The 18,413-nt window shown below is 50.3% G+C and overlaps 7 protein-coding genes across 7 annotated transcripts; 2 read left to right on the top strand and 5 right to left on the bottom strand.

Moving 5' to 3' along the window:
* Positions 1-382: 382 nt before the first annotated feature.
* On the top strand, positions 383-4,630 carry LTR84_004121 (uncharacterized protein; the record flags this gene model as incomplete). Its single annotated transcript, XM_064847700.1, has 1 exon — positions 383-4,630. The coding sequence occupies one exon, from the start codon at positions 383-385 to the stop codon at positions 4,628-4,630; it is 4,248 nt and encodes a 1,415-aa protein (XP_064704812.1).
* A 1,767-nt stretch (positions 4,631-6,397) lies between these two features.
* On the top strand, positions 6,398-7,836 carry LTR84_004120 (uncharacterized protein; the record flags this gene model as incomplete). The annotated part of the gene is made up of 2 exons (XM_064847699.1): positions 6,398-6,448; positions 6,508-7,836. 2 exons carry the CDS (start codon positions 6,398-6,400, stop codon positions 7,834-7,836), a joined length of 1,380 nt encoding a protein of 459 aa, XP_064704811.1.
* Positions 7,837-7,930: 94 nt separating this feature from the next.
* On the bottom strand, positions 7,931-8,926 carry LTR84_004119 (uncharacterized protein; the record flags this gene model as incomplete). Its single annotated transcript, XM_064847698.1, has 1 exon — positions 7,931-8,926. One exon carries the CDS (start codon positions 8,924-8,926, stop codon positions 7,931-7,933), a length of 996 nt encoding a protein of 331 aa, XP_064704810.1.
* A 597-nt stretch (positions 8,927-9,523) lies between these two features.
* Positions 9,524-9,779, bottom strand: LTR84_004118 (uncharacterized protein; the record flags this gene model as incomplete). The annotated part of the gene is made up of 2 exons (XM_064847697.1): positions 9,524-9,548; positions 9,634-9,779. The coding sequence occupies 2 exons, from the start codon at positions 9,777-9,779 to the stop codon at positions 9,524-9,526; spliced, it is 171 nt and encodes a 56-aa protein (XP_064704809.1).
* Positions 9,780-10,727: 948 nt separating this feature from the next.
* Positions 10,728-12,802, bottom strand: LTR84_004117 (uncharacterized protein; the record flags this gene model as incomplete). The annotated part of the gene is made up of 7 exons (XM_064847696.1): positions 10,728-11,131; positions 11,191-11,456; positions 11,505-11,670; positions 11,736-12,131; positions 12,225-12,352; positions 12,477-12,547; positions 12,650-12,802. The coding sequence occupies 7 exons, from the start codon at positions 12,800-12,802 to the stop codon at positions 10,728-10,730; spliced, it is 1,584 nt and encodes a 527-aa protein (XP_064704808.1).
* A 1,254-nt stretch (positions 12,803-14,056) lies between these two features.
* Positions 14,057-14,996, bottom strand: LTR84_004116 (uncharacterized protein; the record flags this gene model as incomplete). The annotated part of the gene is made up of 2 exons (XM_064847695.1): positions 14,057-14,739; positions 14,798-14,996. The coding sequence occupies 2 exons, from the start codon at positions 14,994-14,996 to the stop codon at positions 14,057-14,059; spliced, it is 882 nt and encodes a 293-aa protein (XP_064704807.1).
* Positions 14,997-16,101: 1,105 nt separating this feature from the next.
* Positions 16,102-18,318, bottom strand: LTR84_004115 (uncharacterized protein; the record flags this gene model as incomplete). The annotated part of the gene is made up of 1 exon (XM_064847694.1): positions 16,102-18,318. The coding sequence occupies one exon, from the start codon at positions 18,316-18,318 to the stop codon at positions 16,102-16,104; it is 2,217 nt and encodes a 738-aa protein (XP_064704806.1).
* Between the last annotated feature and the right edge of the window lie 95 nt (positions 18,319-18,413).

Raw genomic sequence — 18,413 nt, 5'->3', positions numbered from 1 at the left:
TAGGTGCTGTTGGGGGGAGGTCGTCAATACAAGTCAATAATGGTTGACTTGCAATCCAGCCTCCAAGTTCAGTTGAAGCCAAAACACGCGCAGCAGAACGCGGGCGCGAAGATGTCCCAAAATGGATTAGCTTGGACTTAAGTGGTTCTTGGCATTTCTGGCCCCGGAATAGGACCTCACCTCGAATTCAAAATCGTCACCAAGTGAGGCGGCCGGTTCCTGATGAATCACAACATATATCACCATCAATCCCCTTTCTTCGTTTTTACCATTCTCTTGGAGTTGGTGTCATATAACTACATGTAACTCAAAAGGTTGGATTTACACACATCTCTTCATACCGACACCGAGTCTTGTTACTGCTACTGCATCCACCGCCACCATGGGTGTTCCAAAGTTCTTTCGATGGCTCAGCGAACGCTATCCTGCCATTTCGCAATTGATTGCCGAGAACAGAATTCCCGAGTTCGATTGTCTGTACTTGGATATGAATGGCATCATTCACAATTGTACCCACAAGGATTCTGATTCCGTCTCCTTTCGCATGACTGAGGATCAGATGTTCATCGCCATATTCAACTACATCGAACACCTCTTCGGAAAAATCAAACCAAAGCAACTTTTCTTCATGGCCATTGATGGTGTGGCACCAAGAGCAAAGATGAACCAGCAAAGATCTCGTCGTTTCCGAACTGCACTCGAAGCCGAAAAGGCCCGCGACAAGGCTATCAAAGAGGGTCTTGAAATGCCCAAGGACGATCCATTCGATAGCAATTGCATCACTCCGGGCACTGAGTTCATGGCCAAGCTCACGAAGCAACTAAAATACTTCATCAGTAAGAAGGTGTCTGAAGATGTCGATTGGCAAGGTGTTGAGGTGGTCCTGTCAGGCCACGAAGTACCTGGTGAAGGAGAACACAAGATCATGGAATACATTCGTCAGGCCAAAGCTCAGCCAGGTTACGACCCCAATGTCCGCCACTGCTTGTACGGTCTCGACGCTGATCTCATCATGTTGGGACTTCTTAGTCATGATCCTCATTTCTGTCTCTTACGTGAAGAAGTCACGTTTGGCCGTCAGTCCGGCAAGAAATCCAAAGAACTCGAACACCAGAATTTTTATCTCATGCATTTATGTATTGTCAGAGAATATCTTGAACTTGAGTTTCAGGAATTACAACAAGACGGCGCTCTCACTTTCCCTTACGATTTGGAACGAGTTATCGATGACTTTATCTTGATGGCATTCTTTGTGGGCAACGATTTCCTACCTAATCTTCCGAATTTACACATCAATGAAGGAGCGCTGGCGCTCATGTTTCAGAAATACAAAAAGATTCTTCCCTCGCTGGGTGGCTACATCAATGAACATGGTGTGATCAATTTGAAGCGTCTCGAAGTACTTTTGGACGAGTTCTCTGAGGTGGAACATCGCTTCTTCGAGGCTGATTACTCCGATGCCAAATGGATCAACGCCAAAAGAGATCAATCTGCCGAGATCGAACCCATCAAAGCCCGGGGCGGGCCAGTCAGAATTACGCCCGAGCAGAAGAAATTGTTCAAAGAGATCAAGAAGTATTTCATCTCACCTGTGAACAAAGACAAAACTACCAAGATCCCGCTCGACTTGCCGTCTATCCTCCCCGCAAGAGACCGCAAATTTGTTCAGCAGCTTGCCGCAGATCTCAACCTGCAATGGTCAACTCAGGAGAATTCCAACGGCGACCGATTCATCCAACTCCAATTTCCAGATACATTGGCAGGATCAACCAACGCTGATGACGACGACTCTGAAGATGAGGAGTCTCAACTGGCGATTATGCGAATCTTGAAGCGATATGAGAATGCCAAAGTTGAGGAAGCTACGGATGAACAAGCCCAACAAGATATGAAGAAGAAATACGATCAGAAATTCTTGGAGTGGAAAGACACTTATTACAAAGAAAAGTACCCTTGGGGTATCGAAAATGAGGCAGAACTGAAAATCTTGACAGAGAATTATGTCCAAGGTCTGCAGTGGGTGCTCTATTACTATTACCGAGGTGTTGCCTCCTGGCCATGGTATTACGCCTCGCATTACTCCCCGATGATATCCGACGTCAAAAGAGGTCTTGGCGCGAACTTGGACTTCACCTTGGGTCAACCATTCAGGCCATTCCAACAGCTCATGGGTGTCCTACCAGACCGAAGCAAGAAGATCGTACCCGAAGTCTACCATGAGCTGATGACATCGAAGGATTCACCCATCATCGACTTTTACCCACGTGACTTCAATTTGGATATGAATGGCAAGAAACAGGATTGGGAAGCAGTGGTCAAGATTCCGTTCATCGATGAGAAAAGACTTCTCAGTGCCATGGGACCGAAAGACCAACTACTTAGCGACGACGAGAAACGACGCAACGATTTTGGAGTCAGTCTGAAATTTACCTACTCCCCAGACATCGACTACACCTATCCTTCATCGCTCATCGGCATATTCCCTGATCTTCCGCATTGTCACTGCATTCAGAATGAATTTGAGCTTCCCACCATGGATGGTCTCGAACCATATGCAGGGTTGGTTGATGGTGTAAAGCTTGGAGCCGCCGCTCTGGCTGGTTTTCCGAGCGTGAAATTCCTTCCGTTCACCGGTTCCTTAGGGTTTCATGGGGTCAGTGTTTTCCAGCAGGACAGTCGTAATGAGAGCATGGTTATCACACTTTCTGGTACCGAAGCGCGCACAAAGGTCGAATATGCCAAACAACTATTGAACCAACGCGTCTATGTTGGATACCCATTCCTCCAAGAGGCCAAGATTGTCAAAGTCTCAGATGAGTTGTTCGACTATACCTTAAACGAAAATGGGCCTCGTCAGGTAAAAGCAACTGAGCATTCTGGCAACGAGATTGACCAATTCCATAAGAAGGTGGAACGTATCGACAAATGGTACAGCAAGAGGCTTGGAATGCTGATCGGTGATATTGAGACCCTTGTGCAAGTCGAGATGCTCAAAGGACTCAAGAAGCTCGATGATGGATCCACTGTCAAGGAGTTCGCCGAGCTTCCAGGGACAGAAACCATTCATGCCGCACAACTTGTGGTCGATCGTGTTATCAGCGAAGATGTACGATTCATTGAGCAAGCCGCCCTTCCAATCGAGGAGGAATTCCCAGACGGTACAAATGCATTCTTCCTTGGGGACTATGCTTATGGCCGGCCACTCAGTGTGACCGGCCATGAAGGTGGGAAAGCGAAATGTCTCGTTGCAATGTCCAAAGGGCAGCAACGAGAGTTTGGGCGTGAGATCGCTCTCCAAGCAGAGAAGCTGTCCCCATACACACCATCCTATCAGATTGCGCGCAGCCTGAATTTGAATGGCCTCGCGTTGGCCAAAATTACTTCATCTTTCTCTGTCACAGTTGATGGAGCCAGAGTCAATCTAGGCCTGAATCTCAAATTCGAGGCGAAGAAACTCAAGGTGCTTGGCTACTCACGGAAGAGTGAAAGTGGATGGGAATTTAGTCGTGCGGCAATCGAACTCATTCAACAATATATGATCAAATTCCCGGACTTTATTGCTGGCATTCACAACAACCCCCAAGGTGATATGCTTCCAGCAACCTCCTACTTCCCTGGTGATGAAGCAACTGCCAAGTCTAGGATTAGGGAAATACAGGCCTGGTTGAAAGACATTGAGTCCAAGAGCTTCGAGAAGGTGCCTCTAGAAGCTCAACAGTTAGACTCGGAAATTGTCAAGCGAATTGAACACGCTGCGGATGAAGCACTCCGAACAGAGCCACCCTCAATCAACAAGACCCTTGGTGGCGTTCCTCGAAATGGTCTTCTGAAACCATCAGACGCGCAATGGCGTCTTGGTGGCCAAAAATTCAGCCTTGGAGATAGGATTATTTATGTCGCTGACTCTGGCAAAGTGCCTATAGCCTCCAAAGGAACCGTTGTCGGGCTCACACAGACAAGCAGAGAAACTCTCTTGGACATTGTATTTGATGTTTCATTTATGAGCGGAACATCTCTGGGAGATCGTTGTTCCCCGTTTCGTGGCTCAACTGTTCCAACCTGGTCGGCGCTCAATCTCACACACCGTCAAGTGCTAGCATCGTCCAAAGCAAGTGCCAACCGAAACACAAATGGCACAATGACAACCCCACTCACCGTTTCTGGATACGGACAACCTGGGATCGATGGCAAGGGGCAGTATCGACCTGCGCAAGCACCACCTGCGCTACGGGGCTCCTGGCGTGGAGCCGTGGCTGGTCAGCCAAATGGTCGAGGTGCACACAACGGTACAGGGCAATCACAGACATTGCCATTCCGAAATAGCAACAATTCTTATGCGAATGCACACCAGGCCAATGGCACCAACGGCCGAACTGCGTCGAATCGTGGCTCAACACGTGGAATGGCGACTCATGCAACTCGGGGCGGCTATCAATCTGTTGATCGAGGTGATGCTACTACAGGCGTCATTCAGAACAATCCCAACTTCCGAGCTCGTTCTCAGAATAATGTTCCACCGCCAGCCAGCTTGAACACCCCTAACGCACCCCGCGGTCGTGGGAGAGGACGAGGAGGTCCACCAAGAGGAGGAGGCCGGGGTCCAACAACAAGAGGAGACAGAGGAGCTTGAGGTGATATTATGTTACATGGTCGTGGGTAAGGGTTTCCCCATGAGCCAGAATTGTGCTCCCAAAGAACCGATGTTTTGTTGAGAAATGGCCTGGTAACGGTAGTTGAGATATGGGCAAGGTGATACTGGTGAGTCAGGCTGGATTGTCATGCCAAAGAAGGGCTGTTATCGCTCCACTTTGGGAGGTGGTTGATAAAAGCGCAGCAATTGGTGTCATTGGCTCTGGATGCCGAGCTAACTTCGACCCTGCTTGAAGCCCCGCAATCGCAATCGGGAGTTCCTGCAACGCCTCCTTCTTACTCTTCAAAATCGTCTTCCTCTTCCAGACCATGCACCAACTTCACGGCTTTCAATATCACATGATGTCATGGCAATTCCAAACCGAGATATCCGCAGAATAGTGCTACAACGAAGCAAGACGACATGAGGGATTGAGCCCGTACCTGTCGGGGGCAGAGCGCATTACTCCGTATCAAGCAAGGATTAAATGCATGTCATTTGGTCTCCACGGGATTCGACGAACCAGCTTTCTTGCCAACACCCCCTACCCTTTTCACTTTGATCCATTGCACTCTTTAGTGCCTCTGCTCCGTGGGTTGTTTTTCCATTCACACATGTGCCTACCATTCTGCCCGTTCGATTCGTCTATTTAGAACTGTGTTCCTGAACCACCTCGACAAAGTCCACATTCCAGCCTTTTGGTGAGACCAACTGGGCTCCGATATCCCCCACGCTATCCATTCCAATCTAGACCAGTATTCGCCTTTGTTAACATTACATCACATCTCAGCAGTTCATCCATCATTCAGGCCTTCAGAATGAAATCTATCCATTTGTCCATTGACCAGTTGTCCAGGCTTACATGACTGACGCCTCAACCCATTGTGCTTCAAGCCCATTCAGATACGGTATTACGATCCGTCTTTGCATATTCCCGATCACATAACTGCAATCTCAGTTCGACCACAATAGTCCACTCCGAATTGCTTGGTGCTCAAACGTGTGCCTCGTGATTGCCCAACTTGGGTTACTTCCTCCTTCCCACTGTGGTGAAACTACGGGAAGTAGCAAGTTGAGGAAAAACCCGCCTTGTGGCCACCGGAAACGTGACAACACTTTGATCTCATCATACGTATTTCCAATTCGCAGACGTTTCCCTATCAGAATTCTGACCAAAATCCAGCAACCGAGAATCAGCGTCATCGCCATTCAGTTGCTCATGTGATTTGAGTCTCCACGACCTGTCTCACAGAAGGACTTTGCTCTGCATAATCTGCGTTTCCTCAAAAACATGGCCGCGTCTCAACTAATCATAGATCGAGCGCGGTTACCATTGTGAGATATATGGATTATCCCTACGGTCTTACACTCGACGCTCCCCTTGCCAGTCTGCAGTGGTGCGATTTTGTCTCTCAACCATATGCGCCCATTGGCCATATATGACAAATTGCATAAGAGTTCACGATTAGCTGTGTCCAGCATTTATATCAAAAAAGCATATCATTGCATTGGCGGTTGTCTTAACGTTGGCATCGGTTTGCCACATATCCCATTCTCGATTCTGAGAAGCTCCTCTTCGTTGTATTTTATCTGCTGTCCATCCCGTGACAGCTCAGAACAAACATCTTGCAAGCACTTCTGCGCAATGGAAAATTCCATGAATCTGATCTCGGCGCAAATATCGTTTTTAGTAAGTCTTCAACCACCTTTCATTCACAATCGATCTCACCGCAACCTCTTTGAACGGCAACGACAACGGTGTCAAAGATGTTCCAGTTTCCACCCTTCGATCCCCCCAATAGCACAGACTGGGACAGTGCAAGTGGCTGGGATGCAAAGGCAAGCACATCCAACTGACTCTATTCTCTGACCGTCAGGAAACACATTTGGTCTTGGTTCACATCCCGATTGAGCTCTACTCATTCTGTTTACAACCCATCTTACGTCTGCTCTTCGGAGAAGACCATGACGAGGACGCATCCCAGATCCCATGGGCCAACCGCCATGATTTTCTGAACGTGTCAATCACTCCTGTAGAGTGCTCCGTCATCTGCTCGAGGTACCTGGCAGACAGGTTCATCCGGCCAGTCGCGGAGTCGTTGAATGCTCTCTACCACAATGCCAGACTGTCTAACAACGGCAAGACACCCATTCAGATCAGCGAGGATGACTATATCGTCATACAGGTGGATGGGCAAGGGCTCGATGCAGGTCAACGAGTCTTGGAATTGACATCCCCATTGGCCATGGCTGGAATGTTAGTATGCCCTGAAGAATTGGAAAGGAAGCAAGTGGTAACTAAGAAATCAACTTATAGAAGCATATTTTTCATCACCACATATTTTTCGGACTACATCCTGGTTCCATCTCGATCGCATCGCACGGTCCAGACGGCCCTCCAGCAGCGAGGCTTTGTCTTCTCCCAGACCGTTGACGCATTTATTTCACAACTGTCGCCATCTTCACCAACTTTGACCCAGAGTGGTAGAATTACTTCGCCATTTCATGAACACTCCACTCCCTCCACTCCTCCTGCAAAGGACATACCAGAGCTGCAGATCCGAACATTCACCAAATTGACCCGCAATAACGTTAAACCTGTCGTAGACGAAGCTTTGCTCCTGATGAGCTGTGCCGGAAGCCGAGAATACGATTCACAGAAAGATGAGCGACTGAAATCTGATCTTTTGCAAGTCCTTCTCTCTACATCGTCACTAACGACCACCACGAGCACGAAAACTTCCTCAATTAATGGCTCTGGGCTCGGGCTCGAGTCATTGGCAATTTCGAATGGCAAATTGCCTGACTTTGCGGCCAGGTTCCTTTCTCTCACTCTCACAAGTTCAGAGCCGATTTCTGTTCTCCTGGAGCATAGACTTCTCTCGAGGCTGGGAGGGTCTTTGCTAGGCGCCAAATCAGAGGAGGATGCATTAATCCCGATCACACTTGATCTGCGGGACTTGCCAATGGAAGCCACGGGCATCGTTTGTGGGGTTGCTGGTAGGCTTGCCCAAGCTGGCAGTGAGGTGGACGAACTCGATTGGAGTCCACAGTCTGCGGCAACAAATGGGAACGACGGTGGAATAGTCGATATCTCCTTCTTGAGCACAGCTAGAGCTGGGACGGTGATAGTAAAGGCCAGCCAGTTGGACCTTGCAGTTGAAGCCTTGGAGTATGGTATGAGAAAAGTGGCGAGCTTGACTTAAGCAGCACGACGTTTTCAGCCCCAATATTGTCTCATGGTTTGGATGGAATGGAATGCATAGCGAAATGATACCAAGATTTCGGATGGCTCCAGTTTCAGCCCTGAGAATAAACCTTAACCACCCCATCAGCACCACCAGCTGCCAGCAGCCCTTGTCTCCCCTGAGCCTGACTTCCTTCTCGCCATTTGACAACACTGATGACTTTGCGGTTCTTGTTAAGATCGATACTGCCAATATTCTTGCCGGAAAGAACATCCCACCCGTGTACTTTGCCATCAGCTTCACTGCCGCTCAAGACCAGACTTTCATTGACAGCAAAACAGCTTTTCAGCCGTAGACCATCATTCAGATAGCCCTCAGCATTCCCCTCGGGAGGGAACGCTCTCAAGCAAGTCCCATCCGTACGATCCATCATGCGGATCCTGCCATCGAGACAGCCCACGAGAATCGTCTTACCATCCCTCGAGAGATCCAGACTTGTCACGGGGCCTGGCTGCACATCGACCGTGACCCTACCCATCCGGACATCATAGCCCCTCAGTCTCCCATCGATACTACCCGCGACAATCTCATATCCATTATCCGGGACCAGCAAGCTCGAAACCCCGTCCTTCGCCTCCTCCAGCACCAGCAGCGGCTTCGCATCTCGGCTCTTGACGTCCCACAGCCGCAGCGTCCGATCGTCGCTCCCACTGACAATTACACCGTCCCCGTCTCCCGCGAATGCAACGCACGTGATTCGGCTGGTATGCCCTTGGTTGGTGTTGCTCCCGAAACGCCGCACCGTGCCGTCCGCGTTTTGTACGTCCCAGAGGAACACGCTTCTGTCGCCTCCAACGCTTGCGAATGTCTGGTTGTCATGCGACACCGCGATGTCTAGCACGGCGTAGCCATGCGCCGCGTATTTCTGGATTGCGCCGGACGGTTTCTCGGGGTTGGTGGGCTCACTACGCGACAGATGCACTTGGCGGTCCGAAGAGCCGGTCAGGATGTAGGTGCCGCCGAGCGAGGAGTAGGAGATGGCGTTGACGGGCCCAGTGTGTGAGGTCAGTGTGTTCACCGCCGTGGAGGGGAGTTTGGCTGGGCTCATGACTTTTTTTCTCTCTCTAGTGATGGGTTCCGTGGAGTCAAGACAACTACATATCAAGCGCACGAGGATGTCGCCATAGCAGGGGATTATCCTTACCGCTTCTGCTCCAGTTTCATTAAGGAGCTCATGTGCTTGTAAGATATTCTATCGCACCCTGAAAGCATGTAATTTGCTGGAGTTGGGGTTGATGGCTACGGATCGTAAAATGCGGCAGGCCGACAAGGCACTGATGAAAGCGACTTGTGCCAACCTGCCGCTATTGTACCACTTGGCATATTACCGCTTTAGCGAGGTTTTAGATGCCGCCCTTATAAACCTTGTCCAGGCCTCGACTTCGTCCTCCAGCCTCTACCCTACTTCGTCCAACACCTACAACAAGAGTTGAACTTCTTCCAACCAAACTCCAATCGTGAGCCAACTAGCTAGCTGCTGCTGCTACTGTAGTCAAGACTATGTCCACTGCATCCTAGATTTCCTACTTAGCAAATCCATAAACGCTCTCATAACATCATTTCACATCAAACTCGATGTCGGCTGTGGAAATATAGCGACATACTTCCACTCAGTGTATTCATACCTTGGACTTCTCACCATAAACTACATGGCTGTCCGTAATGAAGTACTGCAAGGTTGGGTTAGATGTACGAGACGGAAGAAGGCCTCCCCACTTGCCAATGGGAAGGCAAGTCATTAGGAAGAATACTCACAAGTCATGTAGTAAGTGAACACTCTTCTTCAGCAGCTCAAGCCGGACATCGTCCAGCAAGGCGTAAACGGCCTCGACGCTCCATCCTACTATCTTGGTGACCGGGACTATTGTTACCGCTTTGAGCCCTTCGAGCAGCTGGTCCATGTTGAGAGCACCGACGCGTTTCTGTCGTAGAGACAATATGTCGTTAGGCCTTGATGTTCCATGGGGACCCTCCAGTCGTGATGGGCTCGAAGAGGCCATCGGTGAGCCTGATTCAATTTTCAGCCCGGGAATTGGATTGTTAGCTAGAAAGGCGTTTGAGGAATACGCATTCATAGCTGCTAAAGGCGAGATAGTGGACGGGCCGGGGCGAACTAGTGGTTTCCTTCCGCGATCTCCATGTGCCTGTCATGGACAGAAGCGCTGTGGAAGGGACTTACAAAGTACACTGTGGAATTTCTGGTGGTAACCCACCGCGAGAGATGCCATGTGGGACATGTTGCACCCAGGTAATTAGTAGTCACTCTGCTTTAACGTTCAGAGCGTCGAGACTCTCCAGTACCTTGTAGACTAGGCTACTCAATACTTGCGAGTATGCGTGCCTTGGTGAGGACTTGAATGAGAAACAACGGCCGGCGCGGAGCCTCCGAGTCATGAGAAAACCTTAGAACCCACCACTACTCCGGGGTTGAACGTAGGTGGTCTGCTAGCTAAATTCTAGTTAACTTAACTGGCATTAACCGAATAACTTGAATGCTAGTTAGTGGCGGCATTGACGGGTGGACGAACCTGATTATCACTCAGAGAGACAGATCATGCCACTGGGCGTCTTCCAAGCTAAGTTATACCTAGAGACGAGCTTGTAACTAACTAGACAGCTGACCTGATGCTACTGTTTGGTAAGTGCTAGTCTTCAAATCGACTGATTGACGAAATCAACGTTGATTGTGCGGGTGGACATATCTAGCTGTATCCGTCTTTAGGACCCACAGAGGCCACTACCTTGCTCCTCAGCACTGTCTGGGTGGCGTTCATTTATAGCGCAGTCTCGAACTACACGACGTGCTGACTTTCATGAGTTGGAAACCGCGTTCTCCTCCTAGCCTTGGTCTACGCGCTTTTCCTCACATACTCCACAGGTCCAATATAATGATGTCGGGCCCAAAAGGCGTAGTAGATCCCACCAATAATGAGCACTCCACCGTACGCCAAACATGACCAATTCATTGTCGTGATCGTGGGATGAGGTGCCCCAGGGAAGAAACTCATGACGAGGGCCAAGAGTAGGAAGGCGATAGCGCCGCCGTTGATGAGAAGCCCGAGTCGACCAAGGTCAAAGGAGCGGTCGAGCAGACGCTGACCCCTTACTCGACGGAGGGCGACGCAACATATCGAGATCAGGTATGAAGACAGCAGTGCCGCGAGTCCTAGTGATAGGATTTGGTTGAAAGCAACTGTCGAGCCGATGTTGATGAGCGAAAAGAGTGTCGAGGTGGAGATTGTGAAGAAGACGGCTGGTGTGTGACTAAGTTAGCAACGACGGCTTCTCGAAAAAAAAAATGTTTTGACGTACCATTCACGGGGATTTCCCAACGACGATCCACGTATGCGAACCATTCATGGAAAGGAAGTCCTTTATCACGAGCAAATGCAAACAGCTGGCGTGAGGCTGTAGCCATGTTCGTCATTCCGTTGGCGGTCGCGGACAGCACGAGGATGCAGGACATCGCTGTGGCGCCCCCTTTTGATCCCGTGACGTTGTAGAAGACCTGAATAAAGGGGTAGCCTGTTGGGGTGGAGAGAACACTTTCCAAGTCACCCAAAGTGTAGCAGAAGGTGCTGTGCGGGTGTCAGTGTAAGGCTCAATTCAGGAGTAAGGAAAATTACATGAGCATGACAAAACCAAGGGCACCATTGACAACAGATGTCCAGACCATAACTCTGGGAAGTGTCTTGGAAGCATTCTTCAGCTCTTCGGCCATATGAACGGCAGCATCGGCCCCGAGAAAGGCAGTCACTGGTGTGATCAAGCCGACTAGAGTAGCAAGTCCAGCTTTGATACTATAGTAAGCATTTTTCCATGTTCGAGATGACACGTTAAAGAGATAAACGACATACTTGAACCCCAACCACCACCGTCCGCGAAAACCGTCCAAATCTCATGCGAGTTACCGCGAGGACCCAGAACCCAGAGCGGAACCACGATGCAAATGAACCCACCAACATGTAGACAGAGGACCAAGCGTTCGACGAGAGGCAGGTGCCTGGACAAGAATGTATTGAAGAATGCAACGAAACAGACCACAGCAATGGTTAAAAGCGACCCATGCCAGCGTTCGTAGACGTAATTGTCGTTGTTCAAGACAATGAGACCTTGAATTTCGGTTGCCGCCAGGAAACATCCGATCGCTGTGCCACTTTGCCATCCTAATGTACAGAGCCAGCCGACCACAAAGGACAGGAACTTCTGCTGGCTTCGAGGAGCGAATTCTGATATCCAGTGATACTGACCGCCTGTAGGAGAGAAGAGGTATTGTTGTTAGTTGCAAGCTGAGACTAGGGACAATAATGCAGAAGTGAGCAATGGGACATTATAAAGCATCTTACCTGCCGTCGGCGCCATTGATGCCATTTCAGCCATGGAAATATTGACCAACGAGAAAAATACCACCACAATGACGTACATGTAGATCAGTCCTGCTGTCCCTCCGTTCCCAAGACCGAATGCAATAGTCCTAAAAAGGGAGTGAAAGTGATTAGCCAGGTTAAGTCTTGCCATACCATCAAAACATCGAACAATTCTCGTCACCGCTTGACGCTCTCCAGACCATCGCTAATTAGCAGCACCTAGATACTCACCCTAGCAGTGCCTGCCACGTATTCATAAGAATCATGGAGAACCCAAAAATCGACAGGAACCCGAAGTTTCGCTGTTCGCATCATAAAGCGTTAGCATCGTCCCTGGTGGAATGCTGGCAGACCTATCCAGCTTCCCCAATTGATAATTAGGTGGAATGCTTAGGTGGATTTACCCTGAACAATTGCTTCTTGCCCATCCGCTTCATATCCTCGATATCTTGCGCGGTTGCATTTTTCTCGTCGTTGTGGGTGTCATCAACGTGATATTGATGTTCGCTCACCGTGGGGACATGCGCTGGGTCTGTAGGATTCCCGCCAAAGTTCATTGATTTATTCATGATGATCGTATAGCGGCTGGAAGCTGTTGCCGTGGAGGAAGACGAAGTCAAGAAAAGCCAGAGCTAGACTGTGCCCGGCCAAAGCATATTATACAGAAACAGATAGAGCTTCAATAACATGCTAGATGAGATCCATGTAACGTCGGGGCAGAACTCACAAGAGGACCATTGTTCTGCAAGCGAGGCACAAAGGGGGAGGGATCGGCAGTCCATCTGCATTGAATCAACTAGCTCACCATGGCGAATGAGCTCCATCTCCATGCGTTGGAGACAGGGAAGCATGGAAACAATCCTCAGAGGCATCTTGAAGTGTCCCTGCTAACGCGTGTGCGAATATGCAACATGCACGATGAATACCGTGTCATTGGACTAGATAAGCAGGGCTTTCTGAGGGGCTTGTGTTGATCAATCATGAACGAACATGGATAGTCGAGGTGAGAGGACCCGAGAGTCAACTTAATGCCGACCTAGGTATGTATGATAGGCAGCTCTCACAAATATGGGTGAATGATCCTGGCATGTCCTTGAAAGAAGCAATCAAGGCTGCAAATCTGGTCGTTTGCAATTTAAGTACTCAGCACTCTCCGCGGTATTGGTAGCTTCTAGTTAATGAGCACGGCCAGACGGATTGACATCACACTTTCGAAGCTGCTGAAGGACGAGTTTAACTAGCGGGTTAGTCGGTACAGGAGGGCCGAGGGCTAGGCCCGGGGCCCCTTGGACCGAAACCCTCGGGCCCACGGCCAAGCTCCGGGCGGATCTTCTGCTGTTTAGGGTCCGGAGTACGACGACTAATTAGCTACGAGTAGCCAGCACAGGTATTGAAGCTACTTGAAGCCTAGCGACCAATTCCTACCAACTTCAGACTACCAAGTACAGCATCTATTGAGCAAGGCGCAGCTAGCTATCCTGCCTGACAAAATTGTCGAAGCCACATACCACAATATCTTTACAACTCAAAGCTCTGTTCGCAAGTACCAATAAACTCTAACATTGTAAGGAGAACCTTAAGAGCATAAAAATACAAGTACTCAATGCAGCGCTCAACACTCGGCATGTAGGGTTTCTTTTTAACCATGTGACAAAGACGAAGAGCACAAACATCGTCTTCTAGAGGTTGTCAAGAAACCAAGGTTTGCCAGTTCGAAGCCTCCTGGTACACACACAAGCAAAACGGCATTGAGCGCAGAAGGGAGGCATGTTCTTCTGCTTTGGATCCTTGGTTGGCGCGAGGAACTCTTGTCATTGGCGTGGTGTACCATGACTACCAGCTCCAGAAGCTCTCTGCGGATCTGATGCTGTGACGGCCACGGTTGACTGCAGCTCGGTTCCCTCGCCAGCCTCCATAGTGGCCGCACCATCAGTATTGCGCGATTTGCTCTTCCAGGGAAGGATATAGTCGATCCAAAATCGATATTGATCCCTGAACTCTGAATTGATGTTTCTTATTTGGTCTTCCTCTTTGAATTCTAGCTCTCTTTCTCCTTGCTTTGTCGTTTTGCGACTGAACCAGATCACACCAGAGATACTCACCGCGGTGAGAACGAGGCCGCCTACAGAGCCAAAGTATGCGAGGACTGCTTTGGCTGTTGTGGAGAGGCCTTCCTCTTCCTCTTTATCATCTGAGCTGGGAGATGGGCTATGACTGCCTGTTGCTGTACCCGAGCTTGAGGTGCTGGTTGGCGAGGTGGGAGTTCCTCCGGTCGAGGTCACAGTGTTAGTTGTCATGGTGCCAGAAGAGAAGGCCGACGACTGCAGGGTGTCTGCATCTGCGTTACCCATGACCACTGGATCGCAGTCAACGGTGAACTGCCCGAAGTTGGGGGTGATCTGGTCGAGAGTTCCTCGGTCGTAGCAGAGGTCGATCTGCAGCTGTCCGGCCGAACTTCCAGCGCAGCCCAGATAGTCATTAACGTGCCAGTTAACTGCCACACTCCTGTTAGTCGAGTTTCAAACCAGAGACAGACACGTCCGTCAACGTACCATTGCAGCTTGGAGTGGGGTTTGTGATTATCAAGCTTGAATAGTTCCCCAGAATATTCTCCTGGCAACGGCCATTTTCTGGAGGGGTGAAGACTTCGATGCCCTGAGCACATTTCGAGTCGAGATAGGTTGTGATAGTGGTGGCGGCGAGAACGGCATGGATTAGGGAAGTGGAAAGAAGCAATAGTCTTTCTAGCATGGCTTAAACCTGTGTGAAAGGTCAAGGATGAATGGATGTGAGTATAAGCACGGATTCCATGGTGACTTTATATGCTGCGCTGCTGAACACTCATCTGATGTATGCTCCCTGCTATCCAGCGAGGCGAATACTCCTAGATATGATGATATAGCGTTTCATGATTGTGCGTGTGACAAGCTGACCTAAGTGTCTAAGTGTTTCTTGTAGGCTGTGCAAGTCTGGCAAGAAAGGTATCCCCCCTACGAGGTGCGAGATAATGGAGGGGAAAATACTATTTTGTGGCTATGTTTCAGCCTTGAAGCATGCGGCTCGCACACCCTCCTCTGCCTTCTTCGCTAATCCATGAGCAGTGTCACCAATCAGGTGGTGTCCTTTCTGACAGCTGTTGGTGGAGACACCGTCCGTCAGGTACCAGCCTCGTATTGAGCGTGTGGCCGTTCACCCCTGGTTTCGTTTCGAGTTGGAAGTGGATTTTCGGTGGTCACCGACTGCCCAACGAGGTGCAGTATGCCCGCTACTGATTCATACTTTTTGCGGTGGTAGACGGGCAGTCAAATGTACGAGTACGTCATGTCTCTATGCAGGACTAGACAGATGAGAACAGCTAGCGAGGCCGTTGCCACTGCCCAACCCCAAGCAGGACTTCTCACTCGCCCGTAACAAGCTATGACCTCATATCTTTTAGCTCGTTAGGTGTATGCCTCAGTCAATCAATCATATCCTAGGTAGGATATACACAACGCTTAAAAGCCTTGTTGAAGGACACGCCAGCACGAAGTACTCGACAACATTGGAGTCAAAGTCCACGCAGTTCGCCTGTAGCTTCATATTGTCACAAGCAAACTGAACATCGAATGTACTGGACACCGAGCAGTTCGTAGCCGCACTGAGCATATGGGATCCGATCACTCATCCATGTCCATCGGCGTCGACAAACCTCCACCAACCTCTACCGAAGACCAGGTCCCAGACCAATCAACGGCACGTAGAGCTACCGCTAATTTCCCACAAGGCATCGACAGGCAAACTTCGCCACCTTCCCAGAAGCATACCCGTCATTTTCTTAGCCCACTTGCCAGCCATACTCCAAGTCCAAACATCTCATTCAACTCGACCCAACATCATGACCCATTAGAATCTTCCACAACTCAGCACCCCGTCCAGTATGACCACCGATGAAAGTCTGACCAACAACATTGACCAGCACAGAATCACGTCTGAGCTGATCAAGCAACTTCTCCTCGTCACTACCACGTGGGAAACACCGCCGCCACTCGCTCCAAATGCTGTAAGCCTCCTCACCCCAAGCCTTGAAACTCTCGCTCTCAATCATGGTGGGTGAGATGATTTCTTTACCGCGGAACACACCCCATGTGACGGCACTGACGCCATGGGCACCCGGAGTGCGCTTAGAGGTGGAGTTCGATGTGCCGTTCGTCGTCGTCTCGTGCTGCTGAGCAACCAGGTCGCTGGATTCGAATAGACCTTGGGCGTCGGTCTTCATCCAGCCTACCTTCTCCTCGCCATGCTTGATCAGTGAAGGGCGGAGGTGATTCTCCCATTCAGCCTTGGGGCAGAAGAACTCGACAAAAGCCTTCTGGAAGACAAAGCCTTCGCCGGGTGGGCCCCAGCCGAACGTCTCATCATCGCTTCTTGCTCCGTCCACGGCCGGTTGGCTGGCGAGGGTCCAGTATCCCTTCTTCTCGATCAGATCTAGGAGGTTGCTCTGGATGACTTTTGTCTCTGCTCGGAGCGCTCCTCCGCCCGTGCCGGCAGAATCTGGGTCGACGTCGTCACTCCAGGGAACTGCTTCGAGCTCACCGAGGACGACTCGACGAAAGAGGTCCGTCACGTCTTTGGACGATTTCGGTCGACCCCAGAGTTTCCGTGCAGTAACTGGCCCGACTTTCAGCGATGGCCCGTAGCCATCTATCTCGCCAAAAGCGGGTGAATGAGAAGGACCCCATCTTCCATTCGGAAAGTCATCCCAGGTAGCCTCGCGTCCAAGCGATCCCTGCCCCTCTGATATCAGGAGATTGTGCTGTCGGGTAGGCCCCGAAGCGGGAATCCCTGCCCCACGACCCGATGCCTCATGCTGTGAAGTTAATCTGGAGTCTTGAGAGGTCGGAGCAAGTGTGCCGCGTTGTTGAGGCACAGGCGTATAGTTATCGGTGATGACTCTGTTATGTGGTTGTGCATTTATCGAGCTTGCTCTCCGCTTGGAGAAACGTTGAGTAGGCTGACCGACCAGGCGCGAGCTCTCATACGCACTCAACTTATCGTCATCCACAACGGCATCGGAGTCGGAAGATTCGCCAGGGCTTGGTTCAGATATCGTCGGTATCAGACCCGTCCTCTCCAAAATAAATGCCACGGACTTCTCGAGATTCAGCGTGTAGAAATGGAACCCACGTGGAACGCCTCTAGGCTGCGGCGAGCCCTTGATATTCTCGACCAATTCGCTCAGCACATCCACACCAACCTTCTTCACCGCTTCATCGTCGGATTTTACAGCCTCAATCCGTTTCGAGATGTCATCCGGGATTTTAGCATGGCTGAGTTTCGTGATTCGCTTGATGATCTGATAACTCTGAATCGGCATCAAACCAGGTATAATAGGGATTCTCTCAAACAATTTATTCCCATCTTTCGTAACGTATTCCCGAAGCCTCTTCTCATATGCCCGATAAGCCTCGATATCATAAGTAAGTTGTGTCATGATAAAGTCCGCACCTGCCGCGACTTTCTCCTCCAGATACGGTAAATCATGCTCCACATTCTGCTTGCCAGCCTCAGGATTACTCTCATCAGCATGGCCCTCGGGATATCCCGCGACGCCTATCGAGAAGTAATCACCGTACTTCCGCCGTATGTAGCGCACCAGATCGACGGCCCATGTGAAATCCTCGTTACTGTCGGTACCGGTCCCGCCACTGCCATTCTCATCGGTATCCCTGTACTCCTCGCGGGGCGGGTCACCTCTCAGGGCCAGAATATTGCGGATCCCGACTTCTTTGGCACTCTCCAGGGCGTCGTCGATGGCCGCGCGGTTCATGTTCGTGCACGTCAGATGCAGCACCGTCGGCACGCCCAGCTGGCGCTGGCACACCTCGGCGAGCTCGAGCGATTTGCTCGCCGTCGACCCGCCCGCGCCCCATGTCACCGTCACGAATAGCGGGCGGAGAGCGGCTGTCATGCGCACAAGCCGTGCTTGGAGGTTCGAAAACCCGGACGACGTTTTTGGCGGGAAGAACTCGAGGGAGAAGTAATTGGAGGATGGGGGAAGGGCGGCGAGAAGAGTGGGAAGCCGGTCGTCGTCCATGGCTGTATTTTATGTTCTGTTATAATGTCAGGTCTTTTCGTAGACTGTCAACGGGGATTTGTGGTATTTTGTTGGGAAAATCAAATTGTCGCATT

Source organism: Exophiala bonariae (genome assembly GCF_035927105.1).
Source record: "Exophiala bonariae strain CCFEE 5792 chromosome Unknown scaffold_18, whole genome shotgun sequence".
In the NCBI taxonomy this organism is placed as follows: Eukaryota; Fungi; Ascomycota; class Eurotiomycetes; order Chaetothyriales; family Herpotrichiellaceae; genus Exophiala; species Exophiala bonariae.
Note: the sequence above shows the minus strand (reverse complement) of the source record. Positions and strands in the feature narration are given on the sequence as shown.